The sequence below is a fragment of the Oncorhynchus tshawytscha genome, linkage group LG01 (genome assembly GCF_018296145.1).
Source record: "Oncorhynchus tshawytscha isolate Ot180627B linkage group LG01, Otsh_v2.0, whole genome shotgun sequence".
Lineage (NCBI taxonomy): Eukaryota > Metazoa > Chordata > Actinopteri > Salmoniformes > Salmonidae > Oncorhynchus > Oncorhynchus tshawytscha.
Window position 1 is genome coordinate 78,026,865 of NC_056429.1, and position 15,750 is coordinate 78,042,614.

Below are 15,750 nucleotides of genomic sequence, written 5' to 3' on the forward strand. Positions count from 1 at the left end.
TTTGGCGGTCCCGTTCAGTGAGCTTGTGTGGCCTACCACTTCTCGACTGAGCCATTGTTGCTCCTAGACGGTTCCACTTCACATTAACAGCACTTACAGTTGACCAGGGCAGCTCTAGCGGGGCATATTTGACGAACAGAGTTGTTGGAAAGGTGGCATCCTATGACGGTGCCATGTTGAAATTCACTGAGCTCTCAGTAAGGCCATTCCACTACCAATGTTTGTCTATGGAGATTGTATGGCTGTGTGCTCAATTTGATTTTTTTACCTGTCAGCAATGGGTGTGGCTGAAATAGTCGAATCCACAAATTTTAAGGGATGTCCACATACTTTTGTGTATATATAGTGTACCTTACTGTGAATGTTTTCAATTAAAATGGTCAAAAATATCATCTCGGTATAGAGCAATTTCTCAAGCGAGAATTTTCTGGGAGATTTGTAAGTGGGCAGCGGAAAACTAAAAATTTGCTGTTATTGGCAGAAAGGTTTGGAACTCTTTCTTATTGGTCTATTAACTAATTTACTGCCTGGGGATGACACTAGGCAGGCAAAAACTCTATCCCACCCTAAGAGGCTGACATTTTAAGGCAGTCTTTCAAACAGCTTACACTAAAAAGACATGATAATTTTCACTATTTCACAGTATTGTTCCAGCCTCCAGAGTGGCGCAGTGGTCTAAGGCACTGCATCTCAGTGCTTGAGGTGCCATTACAGACACCCTGGTCCCATTCCAGGCTGTATCACAACCGGCCGTGATTGGGAGTTCCCAAAGGGCGGCGCACAATTAGCTCAGCATCATCCAGGTTTGGCTGGTGTAAGCCATCATTGTAAACAAGAATTTGTTCTTAACTAACTTGCCTAGTTAGAGGTTAAATTTGAAAAATGTATAGTGTGAAAATAGATATAAAATACAGGACAATCTGGGCCTTAAAGGCCTGTTATCTACAACAATCTGAATGACAAAATTCTGTGGTTGGTTTATCTGTGCATAAAAGTCGTGTGTGTGGGCGACGTGGGGAGCCAGACAGAGGGGAGTGTGATGCCTATCTTTGAGGCGACATGATTACTGCCTTTTTCTCCTCTTGAATCAAGACAGCTGAAAGTGAGAGAGATTGTGTGTGAGAGAGAGAAACCAGCACGCTTCATACCGGCCTCTTTCTCTTCAACCAATCACGTCTGAGTTGCGATGATTACAGATGAAACAGGAAACCGATTTCATATCCCACCAACAGATAGGAAATAGGTGGGAGTTGTACAGAAGGTGGGGGAGATGTGGAGGGGGAAAGGATCATGCATTATAAGAATGTGAATCACTTTGAAATGTTAAGAAAAATTAAGCCATACTCTCAATACACCTCATACATATTCCTACCTCACCCACTAAGCCCATGTCTCCCTGAGTCTATCCTCCCATGAGCGCTACAGATAATAGGGTTAGCATATCAAATTTTATTTGTCACATACACATGGTTAGCAGATGTTAATGCGAGTGTAGCGAAATGCTTGTGATTCTAGTTCAGACAGTAATATCTAACAAGTAATCTAACAACTACCTAATACACACAAATCTACAGGGGTGAATGAGAATATGTACATGTAAATATATTGATGAGCGATGGCCGAGCGGCATAGGCAAGGTGCAATAGGTGGTATAGAATACAGTATATACATGTGATGAGTAATGTAAGATATGTAAACATTATTAAAGTGGCATTATTTAGAGTGCATTGTAGAAAGTCACTAGTGATCCATTTATTAAAGTGGCCAGTGATTGGGACTCAATTCTGGCAGCAGCCTCTGTGAATTAGTGATTGCTGTTTAGCAGTCTGATGGCCTTGAGATAGACGGAAAAACAGTTTCTCTCTATCCCAGCTTTGATGCACCTGTACTGACCTCGTCTTCTGGATGGTAGCGGTGTGAACAGGCAGTGGCTCGGGTGGTTGATGTCCTTGATGATCTTTTTGGCCTTCCTGTGACATCGGGTGCTGTAGGTGTCATGGAGGGCAGGTAGTTTGTCCCCGGTGGTGCGTTGTGCAGACCGTACCACCCTCTGGAGGACTTTGCGGTTGAGGGTGGTGCAGTTGCCGTACCAGACTGTGATACAGCCCGACAGGATGCTCTCAATTGTGCATCTGTAAAAGTTTGTCAGGGTTTTGGGTGACAAGCCAAATTTCTTCAGCTTCCTGAGGTTGAAGAGCCGCTGTTGCGCCTTCTTCACCACACTGTCTGTGTTAGTGGACAATTTGTTTGTCTGTGATGTGTACGCCGAGGAACTTAAAACCTTCCACCTTCTCAACTGCTGTCCCTTCGATGTGGATAGGGGGTGCTCCCTCTGCTCTTTCTTGAAGTCCACGATCATCTCCTTTGTTTTGTTGACATTGAGTGAGCGGTTGTTTTCCTGACACCACACTCCGAGTGCCCTCACCTCCTCCCTGTAGGCCGTGTCGTCCCCCAACTTGATGATTGAGTTGGAGGCGTGCATGGCCACGTAGTCATGGGTGAACAGGGAGTACAGGAGGGGGCTGAGCACACACCCTTGTGGGGCCCCAGTATTGAGGGTCAGCGAAGTGAAGATGTTTCCTACCTTCACCACCTGGGGGTGGCCTGTCAAAGTCCAGGACCCAATTGCACAGGGCAGGGTTGAGACCCAGGGCCCCCAGCTTGATGATGAGCTTGGAGGGTACTATGGTGTTGAATGTTGAGCATTTAGTTCAGTTTTTTTTTGCCTTATTGGGTACAGGAAAAATGATAGCCATCTTGAAGCATGTGGGGACAACAGACTGGAACAGGGAGAGATGAAATATGTCCGTAAATACACCAGCCAGCTGGTCTGCGCTTGCTTTGAGGACGTGGCTAGGTTGCCGTCTGGGCCAGCAGCCTTGCGAGGGTTAACACGTTTAAACGTTTTACTCACGTCAGCCACAGAGAAGGAGAGGGGAGGGGCGCAGTTCTTGGTAGCGGGCTGTGACAGTGGCACTGTAGTATCCTCAAAGTGGGCAAAGGTGTTTAGTTTGTCTGGAAGAGTGACGTCGGTGTCCGTGACGTGGCTGGATATCTTTTTGTAGTCTGTGATTTCCTGTAGACCCTGCTACATACGTCTCGTGTCTGAGCCATTGAATTGCGACTCCACCTTGACCCTGTACTGGCATTTTGCTTGTTTGATTGCCTTGCGGAGGGAATAGCTACACTGTTTATATTCATATTCCCAGACCTCTTTCCATGGTTAAATGTGGTGGATCGCGCTTTCAGTTTTGCCAGAATGCCACCACCCATTCACGGTTTCTGGTTAGGGTAGCTTTTAATAGTCACCGTGGATACAACATCTCCAATGCACTTCTTTATAAACGCACTCACCGAGTCAGTGTATAGGTTGATGTTGTTCTCTGAGGCTGACCGGAACATCTTCCAGTCCTCGTGATCAAAACAATCTTGAAGCTTGGCTTCCGATTGGTCGGACCAGCGTTGAATGATTCTCGTCACTGGTACATCCTGTTTGAGTTTCTGCCTATAAGACGGAAGGAGCAAGATGGCGTCATGGTCGGATTTGCCAAAGGGAGGGCGGGGGAGGGCTTTGTGTGCATCGCGGAAGTTAGAGTAGCAGTTGTCGAGGGTATTGCGTATGCGCATAGCGCAATCAATATGCTGGAAGAGTGTTCTCAAATTTGCTTTGTTAAAAATCTCAGCTACAATAAATGCAGCCTCAGGATGTATGGTTTCCAGTTTGCATATAGTCCAGTGAAGTTCCTTGATGGCCGTCTTGGTGTCTGCTTGAGGGGAAATGTACACAGCTGTGACTATAACTGACGAGAATTCTCTTGGTAGGTAAAATGGCCGGCACTTGATTGTAAGGAATTTTAGATCAGGTGAGTAGAAGGACTTGAGTTCCTGTATGTTGTTATGATTACACCATGAGTCCTTAATCATAAAGCATACACCCCCGCCCTTTCTTTTCCCAGAGAGGTGTTTATCTGTCGCCGCGATGCATGGAGAAGCCCGGTGGCTGAACTGATTCCGACAACATATCCCGAGAGCCATGTTCCCGTGAAACAGAGAATGTTACAATCTCTGATGTCTCTCTGGAAGGCAACCCTTACTCGAATTTCATCTACTTTGTTGTCAAGAGACTGGACATTGGCTACTAGTATATTCGGGAGCGGTGTGCACGTCTGCGGAGCCTGGCCAAGTGGCCGCTTCGTCTGCTCCTTCTGCTGCGTCGTTGTTTTGGATCGCCTACTGGAATTAGCTCCATTGTCCTGGGTGGTGGTCCGAATAGAGCATCCGCTTCGGTTAAGTCGTATTACTGGTCGTAATGTTGGTAAGTTGACATTGCTCTTATATCCAATAGTTCTTCCCGGCTGTATGTAATAAGACTTACGATTTCCCGGGGTAACAATGTAAGAAATAATACATAAAAAAAAAATACTGCATAGTTTTCTAAGAACTCGAAGCGAGGCGACCATCTCTGTCAGTGCTATGCTGGCTTGTTTATTAACAGAGTCATGTGATACTGTTTGTTGGCCAGGGTCGGCCTAAACGTGCTTTGCTGCAGATTATCTGATCTACAATTCACCTCACTGTCCAAACCATTGTACATCAACTAGCTCTGGTCCAGGGCATTAAGTGCAGCTTGCTAATACTGAGCTCAGCGTTAGCAAGCCACACTAATGCCCTGGACCAGAGCTAGGTATCGACATGCTGATGATGGAAGAGATTAGTGAACCTGCACATACATTGCCTAACTAGGAATATGGGTTTAAAGAAGCGTATTAGTCAAGCCAAACCTTGTTGACGACGAGCAGATAGTAATGTCCTCCTCTCTTCACACACAAACAAAATCTCCCCTATGCTAAAAGCTCATCATCTGTAATAGAAGACCATGTACTGTATCATGTATACTGGATATTTCTGAGTACCATTTAATGTGTAAATCAAACTATTTTCTATCATGTTATACTGTGTATAGAAATATCATAAATGTGACATGTATGAATAATGTATATGTAACAAAATAGCTGTAAAGAAAAACAAAGTTACTGTTATCATCCGAAGGAGAATGAGCTAGCTTGCCGATGGGCTAATAAAAATAATAGAAAAATAAAAACTCTCTCTCTGACACACAAGCGCGCACACACTAATAGTGGATCATCCCTGCTAGCTGAAGAGGATGGAGGTCCAAAGTGCTAGGTGGCAGAAAGCTTTAAAGCTACAGCTTAGTCAGCCTGAAACACACCCACCCTGATAGACAGATTCCTCTCACTCTTTCTGATGTGCCTCCACTACCCATGAAGTTTCCACTGCAATAAAAACCTGCTGATATTACACTACTGATGTTAGTATGTAGTTCTGTTGGTGGGCGAAGTGGGTGGATCTCGGTCTCTCTTTCGGTAATTTCTCTGGTTAACAGACTGTGTGTGTGAGCTGTACGGGTGAGGGGGCGGACAGCCAACTCAAGATTCTGACCCAGATTCAGGCACCCAGGCCTCCACAGACCAACCTCGCCTCAGAGATAAGATGACTTCTCCAACCAGTTTGTTTACTGGAGCTCAGCTTTCTTTATAACTTATCCTCAAAGTTTGACCAACTTCCCCTGACTCCACCAAAGACAGAGCTGAACGACTTTGATCCAGTGTGTGAGATTGAGAGGGAGAGAGGCTTCCACCCATGACTCATCACTACAGAGAAAGAGCAGCAAAACTTTGACTGTAGGTTTACCACCCCTGACCACAGGGTCGTCTGGCAGCTTCACTCAGACGAACACCCAGTAAATGACAGGGTCAGTTGGATGTCTTATGTGTGGTGGTCGTATTCTTATGGGAGTCTCCCCTTCAACCAACTACATAGCAAGCAATGATATTTACAGTGCCCTCTAATTTTTGGCACAGTGAAGCATAGTCTTTTCTTTTGATTCTATACTCAGATTTGAAATCAAACAATGACGGAGGTTAAAGTGCAGACTGTCAGCTTTAATGAGTGTATTTTCATGCATATTGGGTGAACCTTTTAGAAATTACATCGCTGTTAATACATATTCACCCCCATTTTGGGGGAGCAAAAGTATTGGGACAAATTCACGTGTATTAAAGTAGTGAAAAGTTAAGTATTTGGTCCCATATTCATAGCACACAATGACTACAATGATCAAGCTTGTGACTGCACATTTGTTGGATGCATTTGCTGTGTGTTTTGGTTGTTTTAGATTATTTAGTGCCCAAAAGAAATGAACGGTAAATCATGTAGGGGTCACTTAATGTAAATAAGAATATGTTTAAACACTGCTACATAAATGTGGATGCTACCATGATGGTTAATCCTGAATGAACCGTGAATAATGAGTGAGAAAGTTAGACACACATATCATAACCCCCCCAAAAACAAAATGCTCACCACCTGTTATTGTAATGGTGGGAGGTTATGTCTTGGGGGTATGATATTTGTGCGTCTAACTTTCTCACTCATCATGATTCACGGTTCAGCCAGGATTATCCGCCATCATGGTAGCATCCACATTCACGTAGAAGTGTAGTTCAGTATCAGTAAGTAAAACTATTTACTTTACAGATCTGAAAATAAAGGCTGACAAGAGAAAAGAGGAAGAGACTTGAGTTGTGATCAATAAATGGAGGGAAGTATCTTAAATGCCTTGATTTATTTGGAACCCTCCAATTGACGTCCTTTATTTTTCATTTCAAAATATTTACAAAAAAAAGTTTCCCATTTTTTTCTTCTATTGGTTGACTGTTCTTGTAACAGTTCCTTTCCAGCATTTTTTTAAACCAATGCTTAAGTCAAACAGTCCAGTTTCTCATAGAAAAAGTTCATGAAAAAAAACCCTCAACCATTACTTCCACTCATCTTTTTTATTTTTCCACTTCTTGTTTTTTTTATTTTTTTTATTCCAGAGTGCTTTATAAAACTCTTCCCCGCATGCTTACAGCTGCAAACAGGATGCCGAGAGCGTGTGCTTGTTAAAAGGAAGTGACGTCACCCTGCAGGAAGTACATTATTAACGCATAGTCACCGTCACACTCCCAGATGCTTGAGTTGATTTGTTTGGTCTGTCCAGTACAGTCCAGGCCATGTAGTTGCTCGCCAAGCCACCTTCCTGTCTACGAGTCCAATTGTCTTCAAGACAAACATGATACCTGCTCATATGGTATGATTACTCATATGCCATATGGGAATCACTCATGTCATGATCCAAATATTAATAAAACAAAAAAAAGGAGCTCTCTCAGATGGAAGAACTCAATCCGATGGGAAGCCTGGCAGCACAACGGAAGGGGGTCGGATCCCCTCTCTGATGGGATTTGGATAAATGGGAATAAAGAAGGTCCATAATGAAGTAGGTTTACAGTTGCTCCAAAACCCTGATCTAGGGACAGGTTCTGCCATTTGACCCACTGATGTTTAAGGTTAGGACTGGGGGACAGGTCAGCTGATCTTGGACCTGTGTCTACAGGGAGGGTAGCTAATCCTAGACCTGTCTACAGAGCAACTTCTACACAGAGAGAAATCCCAACACACCCCCATCCCCCCCCAAAGTGCATGGGAGAACGTCCCAGTCCACACACAGAAGAGAACTTGGAAGAGCGAGTGTGTTCAAGCTGCACAGTACATCCCTGAACTCAGCAAGGAGAGGAGACAAAACCAGAGCTGTAACAGTAATAAACCATTGTTCTCTTTACAGTTATCAGACCATGTTCAATAAACATGGAAAATAATTATAACATAAGGCTATCGATCTCACTACAACGGGGAAGGAGATGTCGCTAAAACATTTCAGTTGAGCCGAAGTGCTTCAGCGTCAACAGTTTTTGCACAAAGACACGTATATCATCATACAGTACACTGTGTGTCTGACAGAGAAAACGAATACATGTCAACCCTGCCCCCGAGAGTGCTTGTAAGTGCATCTATACGAGTCGTAACATGGTGCTTAGCAGAGGACTGTCCGTATAACATGTAGAAGTGAATGTCTGTGTGTACCTGTATGTATGTAGGTTCTGCGTTTGTCTACATATGTAGACATGTGTTTATTTAACTAGTAGCGTAGTGCTTAGTAGAGAGCTGTTTGCCTGTAGAAGTATGTGTGTGTATAGATAAATGCATGTATGCGTGTTAACTGGTGACATAGTGCTTGGTAGAGGGCTGCCCATACAGGCCATAGAAGTCTGTGTGTCTGTGCGTCTGCTGTGCATCTATCCAGTCTCTGACAGCCAGCCCTTGCATGGCTGGCGCTCCAGAGGCCAGACCAGGGGGAGGGGGGTAGTCCTGGGTGCTTACCCAGGGAAAGGAGCCTGAACGTGGGTAGGGAGGGTGGCCGCGGTGGCCCGACACAGAGGGTACCCCAGAGCAGTAGCAATTATCCATGGTACACACCAGGATCTTACGCCCACCATACTGGGGGAGCACTGCCTGCTGAGAAGTATGGGAGGAGCTACCGCCAGCAGGGGGGAAGTGGGAGGGACCGAACACAGACCCTGAATGGTGATTTGTTAGAGAGCCACTTCCACTTCCTGTTCCGCCATTTTCATTCATGTGGGAGGAGCCACAGGGAACCAGAGGCTGCTGATTGGAGGATTGGCCCTCCCCGGGGGCAGAGTTTGGGCCTAGGTAGGGCTGCTTGGATGAGGAGTCCTTGAACCCGGAAGCAGACGTTTTCCCAGTGCTTCCGTTGCTTTCTGGGAACGCAGAGGAGTGTTTGCGTTTCTCTGCCCCGGAGCCAAGGCCGCTGGGATACGCCTGGATGGACTGGAGGAACGAGGAGGGAGGGGCTAGTGGGGCTGGAGGGGGGAGAGGTAGAGAAAGAGGGGGATCAGACTCACAAAGCTAAATATGAATTCCCTTGATCTACCAACACAAACAATCAGATACAGGTGTGAAGATGATTCTCTTGATCCTACCTTCCAGTGTTTTCCGTAGGCTCTTCTCCCTCTTGGAGAGTTCTGACAGGAACAGCTTAGAGTTGAGACTGCCCACCTTGTAGGGAGGGAGCGCACTTCCCACGCACGCTTGAGACCTGCAACACACAAATATGTATGCAACAAGCCTGGTATATTAGCGCTCCATTAAAAATATAGTTACGGTTCTGTCTCCCTGTTACATGTCTGATCCTGTCATGAAAAGATATGTAAGGAGTTTGGAATTCTGTTCTAAATAAATAAAATAGTAATGTGTATCATGACAATTGTAACATGACTACAGTTGTAATGTGTGCAATAAGCCATCTCTCACCTCTCCATGAGGATCTTGACAGGTTTAGTATTCTTCATGAAGCCCAGCTCCTCAGCCTTGCCGAAGGCCGTGTGGACCGAGCTGAGCAGCTTCTGGGCCTCGTGTCTCTGTTCTCCCAGAGCTAGAACCTGGCCCGCGTTCTCCTGGCAGAACCTAGAACGCGCCCGCTCTAGGACCTCCAGTGTTCGGGAAAGGTCTTCTTCCAAGAAGTGCTGCATCCGCTGGTACTGCACACGCACCTCCTCTTTTAGCTCACACACTCTATCCTGTAGGAGAGAACACACACCGTTATACACACACACACACACACACACACACACACACACAGTATACATGCATGTGCACGGGTGTGTGCAGCCTGTGCTCACTGGCTGAGGTGTGGGAGAGAGTGTTTGTGAGAGAAATCAGACATACCTCCACCACACACTTGTCAGAGTCGAGTTTACAGAGCTGCTCATCGATGTCCTGAACTCTCTCCTCCACCCTCTCCTGCTGCCGCAATAGATTTTGCTGAGAGAGAGAAATGGTAATGTCATTAATAGTTGGGTTCGATAACTCTTCATACATACCTGAACAAATAAAATCATATGAGAAGAGAAACGCCATCAGGCCTCTAGGTGGCTGAGGCAGCCAATTTAGTCTCCATCTAACAGTTTATCTGAGGGAGGGAGCTGTCATGGCAACCAAGCGCTATTTCTGGTGAATGAGGAATGAGCGAGAGAGATACTCTTCTCTCCTCCTTTCTCAGAACACCACATACACTAGGCCCACTCATGGTACTGTTGTCAAAACACTAGTTATTCTGGACTGGTGTTGGCACGGCTACAACACACATGCCCAGATTGGCCAAACCAGAGTGCCACGCCACAATTACACTTCCTGGGGGCAAAGATTATGAGTAGGGCAGGACACTGCTCTTATACTATCTTCCTGCATGCCCACGGTAGTAGTGGTCTGTCACCTGAATGCTGATAGATTCAGGCTCAGAGCAGAATCCTGGGGCAGGGATGATGGGGGATGTTCAGTACCTTTAAGGGGTACTGGGGGGTGACTGATGGATAGAAATGGCATATGTAACATATTTTCCACCAGGACCCCCAGTGGAAAAGAATGATATGGGGAGGTAGGTCAGTCATGCCCTGAGGAGGTGGGGTGGAGCTGGGGACCATGGTGGCGAGGTCATGGGGAGCATCTCTACCCCCTCTGCCACCAACACAAGATGCACTTAAGCAGTAACACTGTCACAGAACATTAACTTCAGGCTCCCAGAGTCACTCATTACAAAAAAATGGAGATGGTAGTCAGTCACAGGGAAAAATCAGAGGACAGGAATTTAAAACTGTAGTTCATTATACAAGAACCTTCCTAACCATTCCAATGTAGTTGATCCCCCCCCACACACACACAAAAACACAGAGAGTAGGCTACTAACAAGCGAATGCACACAGAGTATTAACAGAGCCATAAAACAGAGTCAGAGGCCAGAAGTAGTCACCAATATGAGTCAGGAGAAAAGCCTGTATGACTGACTAGTCCCTCATATCCCAAACCTGGGGATAGATGGTCATTTTTAAACCAACCACAGCTTTCCTTTCTAGAACCCAGGAAATAAGAGCATCACAAGAAAACAAAAAGGAAACCATAAACAACCATTCCTCCTCTTCTACCACAGAAGAATTGCACTTCATTCCTCCCCCTCCATACAACCCCCCCTTCTCCCGGCTGGCGGTCCCAGGCGAGGATGCACCTGTGCTGGGGAGATAAGGCTGGCTTAGACCCCTCATTGTTCCACCCCTCTAACACATTGTTTGTCACTCTCAACAGATGAGAATGGGGGTTGGGTTGGATCACAATTGGAAAAATGCATACACTCGAGGACTGACAGTCCGACACACACACACTTATCCCCAATTTGAGCCGCTTTGTTCTTAAATCAAAGGAGGGTGTGTAAAAGACAGATTTTAGTCTTACCCGTATATCGTTGCGGCGTAGCTCCACGTCAGTGACTCCATGTCCGTGACTGGGATGGCATCGTGTGAAGCAGCAGTATTGACACACGGCTGTCTGTTCTGCCTCACAGTGGTACAGTCTGTACTCGTCATGCTGAGGACACGTCCAGGCCTTGACTGCCTCAGCCTCCACCAGCAGGTGTCCCAGGGCGGAGCAGGGCTGCTGCAGGTGTGTCTGGACATGGCTCTGGCAACAGGGGGCGCTACAGCGCAGGCAAACCTTGACAGCCGGGAGTGGGGGGCCACGGCGGCACAGAATACACTGCAGCACCGGCGAGGCGGCCTTCTCTACAGACAAAGCGTTGAACTTGTCCACGATGTTGGACAGCTTGTGGTTCTTCTCCAGAGCAGGCTTCTGACTGTAGGCGTGGTTGCACTCAGGGCAGCGGACCAGGGAAGAGTCTTTAGCCCAGGCTTCGGAGATGCAGCCCCGGCAGAAGTTGTGCTTGCAGGGCAGCTGGATAGGTTCGGAGAAGACGTGCAGGCAGATGGGGCAGATCAGCTCCTCTTCAAAACAGTTCCTCCATGTCTCGGACAGGTCGGAGGTCGCCATGTTGGAGGCCATTTTGGGAGCGGCGGACAGACACGCGACGAAGACCTTCTCACATGAAAAAAATAACAATCCTATGGATTGACTATGGATTTGTAGCCATGAACTAAGCCCCTGACTATAGATCAAATGTCTTGAGGACTGAGGGAAGACCTATGACTGTATACAGAAAGTCCAGTACGTTACTAGTCCTTTAGTGATATTTGTCTATTGTGCAACAAACTCAGCAATAAAGTGTTATTATTATCACTAGCACTTTCAACCAGTTTAGTCCAACCGACTGGTGAATGAATGTCCTCAGCTCTCAACTATTGCTTTAAATCCAGGCAGCAGTGCACATCCTGTTTGTGCAGAGCAGGTAAACCTAGGAAGATTACACAGCCACCAGGAAAGGCCTCAGGGAAACGATGAAAACACCCCGGTGATTACGACACACGGTCCGGGCTGACGTTATGCAAATTACCGTAAAGGGTTAGCAAGGCCTTCGTTTCTCTGAAATCACACGGTTAGGCAATAACCGGCTACTGTAACGGCTGACGAATGGTTCACTTTGTGCGTAGTATAGCCTAGGCCTAGTTCTCGCAGCTAAAAATTGTTCGTATTTCCAGCTACGGTATGATAGCAATAAAGGCACAGAGATCTACCAAGCAACACGGTTCAGACATTAAATTGAATCGGTCTAAATTAGGGTCGTTTGTACGGTTACATCACCGCCGAGCCGAATTTATTTCTATACAGCTGATGAAAGGCGGACGCTCACCTTTTTCTCTCCGTCTGCGTAGCCCTTCACTTTAGCTTGACAAGCTAGCCTTGACTTCCTCGTCCGCTTATGTTTGTTTCTCAATCGATTGAGGTCCAGAAATGAAGATAAGTAAAAGATTGCGTTGCCGAAATTATTCCTATACCGTCACCCTGAAGAAAGCCATCTGTAAATCGATGAAGCTTGCCCAAGGTTGATACAACGGCGATGTTCCAAAGGGCACATTAATTGTTATTTTATCCTCTTCCAATAATACACCGACTATTTTGGGTACGTTCACAATTAATACGATTACGCTCGTGACATCTTTTTGGTACAATGATGAAACAAAAATACAAGGATTGCAAATCAGATACATGTGACAAGTGTCCTTAGCCCTTCAATAAACATTGCACCACGTTGCGACGGACTTTGATCCTCACAATAGGCTGTAGTTATGTCGCTATGTTTGATGTGTAACGTCGTCAGCTATAAAGCTTCCACAGGCAACACTCGCATATCTGTACACAAGGCCTAGACTTTTCTCACCAAATACTCTTCTCGGCTACTTGGGCCTAATGAAGACTTAATTAGTAAAAAGGTCCAACAATACTTCGTTAGAAGGCGATTTACTGCATAGTTTATGGTTTAACCGACTTCAGTTCATAAGCACAAAACAAAGGCCAGGGTTTTTAGAATCCACTGGAATGTTGGCTTCTGTGGCGAGCCTTCGGATCATACATACAGACCGATCAAAACGTATCCAGGCCCAAAGATGTGTCCTGGCTTCATTCCTTTGGTTTATCAGGGACGGATCATAACTATTATCAGCTCACGTTCAGCTAAAACCATTTCACTCCACTGACTTCGTAAACTTAATGAAATCGTTTAAATTATGAGAAGTCATCTCACCATTTTCTGTCGCTGCACAAACAAATAAGACTACCTTACAATATTTACGACTACCACGGTTTTACATATTATTACATATAAATGCACCAGTCTAATCTTAATTTAAAGGGGATGTCGCTATTCTGGCCTTGTTAAAGGTAGCGGTCATCAATCTTGCGCTCCTCATCAAAAAAAGAAAAAGAAAGAATCCACCGAGGATATAGGGCCTCGGTTATTCCCAAAACTCGTTTGGTTTGCAAATCACACCGAAACAAAAAGATTCCGTCGCGTTCAAACACGCCTCGCCAGTTCTTTCGGGTTCAGCGGTGTATATGTGGCCATTTTTCGAGTCCTTCTGTCCCGTTGTTAATAGCCGAGTTGCCTTGATCGTCCAAATCCAATCCGTCTCTGAATTCTAATTTGCGACCCTCGTTTTTAAATATCTCTCTCCCTCTTTCTAACTGAGCGTAGGGGCAAGGAGGAATGCTAGCTAGATAGACTAGTCGTTCAATCGGGTTAAACATCGGCTCACCCCTCCTTCCGGCTGGTCCCGTTGCTCCTCTACCATCACGTGACCTGTCACACAACCTATGCGTGTCACGTTTTTAAAGGAAGGCGTTGATGTGCAAGAACTGGAGAGGAGCATATGCAATTATCTATTAGGAAATTACGATACGTTTTTATTTTTCACAAGTATAGGAAAAAACGTGTTTACACTCAAATGTTTCTCTCCACAGAAATCTTTAAAAGGAGATACATTTTTTTTACACGATTCAAAGATAAAATAATTTTAAAAATAGCCAAATAAATCAAATAAAATGGTATATGTCGCATACACATATTTAGCAGATGTTATTACAGGTGGTGGCCTTATGCCTCACTCCCCCCTATCTGAGATATCTACTGCAGCCCTCATCCTCCACATACCCACCGATCCTGTAGAGGTTTTAAAGGTCCCCAAAGCACACACATCCTTGGGTTTCTTGTCTTTTCAGTTCGCTGCAACTAGCGACTGGAATGAGCCGCAACAAACACTCAAACTGGACAGTTTTACCTCATTCTCTTCATTCAAAGACTCAATCATGGACACTCTTACCGACAGCTGTGGCTGCTTTGCATGATGTGTTGTTGTCCCTATCAAATCAAATCAAATCAAATTTTATTTGTCACATACACATGGTTAGCAGATGTTAATGCGAGTGTAGCGAAATGCTTGTGCTTCTAGTTCCGACAATGCAGTAATAACGAGCAAGTAATCTAACTAACAATTCCAAAAAAAAACTACTGTCTTATACACAGTGTAAGGGGATAAAGAATATGTACATAAGGATATATGAATGAGTGATGGTACAGAGCAGCATAGGCAAGATACAGTAGATGATATCGAGTACAGTATATACATATGAGATAAGTATGTAAACCAAGTGGCATAGTTAAAGTGGCTAGTGATACATGTATTACATAAGGATGCAGTCGATGATATAGAGTACAGTATCAACGTATGCATATGAGATGAACAATGTAGGGTAAGTAACATTATATAAGGTAGCATTGTTTAAAGTGGCTAGTGATATATTTACATAATTTCCCATCAATTCCCATGATTAAAGTGGCTGGAGTAGAGTCAGTGTCATTGACAGTGTGTTGGCAGTAGCCACTCAATGTTAGTGGTGGCTGTTTAACAGTCTGATGGCCTTGAGATAGAAGCTGTTTTTCAGTCTCTCGGTCCCAGCTTTGATGCACCTGTACTGACCTCGCCTTCTGGATGACAGCGGGGTGAACAGGCAGTGGCTCGGGTGGTTGATGTCCTTGATGATCTTTATGGCCTTCCTGTAGCATCGGGTGGTGTAGGTGTCCTGGAGGGCAGGTAGTTTGCCCCCGGTGATGCGTTGTGCAGACCTCACTACCCTCTGGAGAGCCTTACGGTTGAGGGCGGTGCAGTTGCCATACCAGGCGGTGATACAGCCCGCCAGGATGCTCTCGATTGTGCATCTGTAGAAGTTTGTGAGTGCTTTTGGTGACAAGCCGAATTTCTTCAGCCTCCTGAGGTTGAAGAGGCGCTGCTGCGCCTTCCTCACGATGCTGTCTGTGTGAGTGGACCAATTCAGTTTGTCTGTGATGTGTATGCCGAGGAACTTAAAACTTGCTACCCTCTCCACTACTGTTCCATCGATGTGGATGGGGGGTGTTCCCTCTGCTGTTTCCTGAAGTCCACAATCATCTCCTTAGTTTTGTTGACGTTGAGTGTGAGGTTATTTTCCTGACACCACACTCCGAGGGCCCTCACCTCCTCCCTGTAGGCCGTCTCGTCGTTGTTGGTAATCAAG

The 15,750-nt window shown here is 45.6% G+C and overlaps 1 protein-coding gene across 1 annotated transcript; it reads right to left on the minus strand.

Annotated features, from left to right (window-relative positions):
- Positions 1 to 6,627: 6,627 nt before the first annotated feature.
- On the minus strand, positions 6,628 to 14,049 carry LOC112257445 (E3 ubiquitin-protein ligase TRIM8). The gene is made up of 6 exons (XM_024431002.2): positions 13,956 to 14,049; positions 11,206 to 11,841; positions 9,649 to 9,744; positions 9,235 to 9,500; positions 8,904 to 9,019; positions 6,628 to 8,783 (listed from the first exon to the last, which is right to left on the minus strand). The coding sequence occupies exons 1-6, from the start codon at positions 13,989 to 13,991 to the stop codon at positions 8,119 to 8,121; spliced, it is 1,815 nt and encodes a 604-aa protein (XP_024286770.1). The 5' UTR covers positions 13,992 to 14,049; the 3' UTR covers positions 6,628 to 8,118.
- Between the last annotated feature and the right edge of the window lie 1,701 nt (positions 14,050 to 15,750).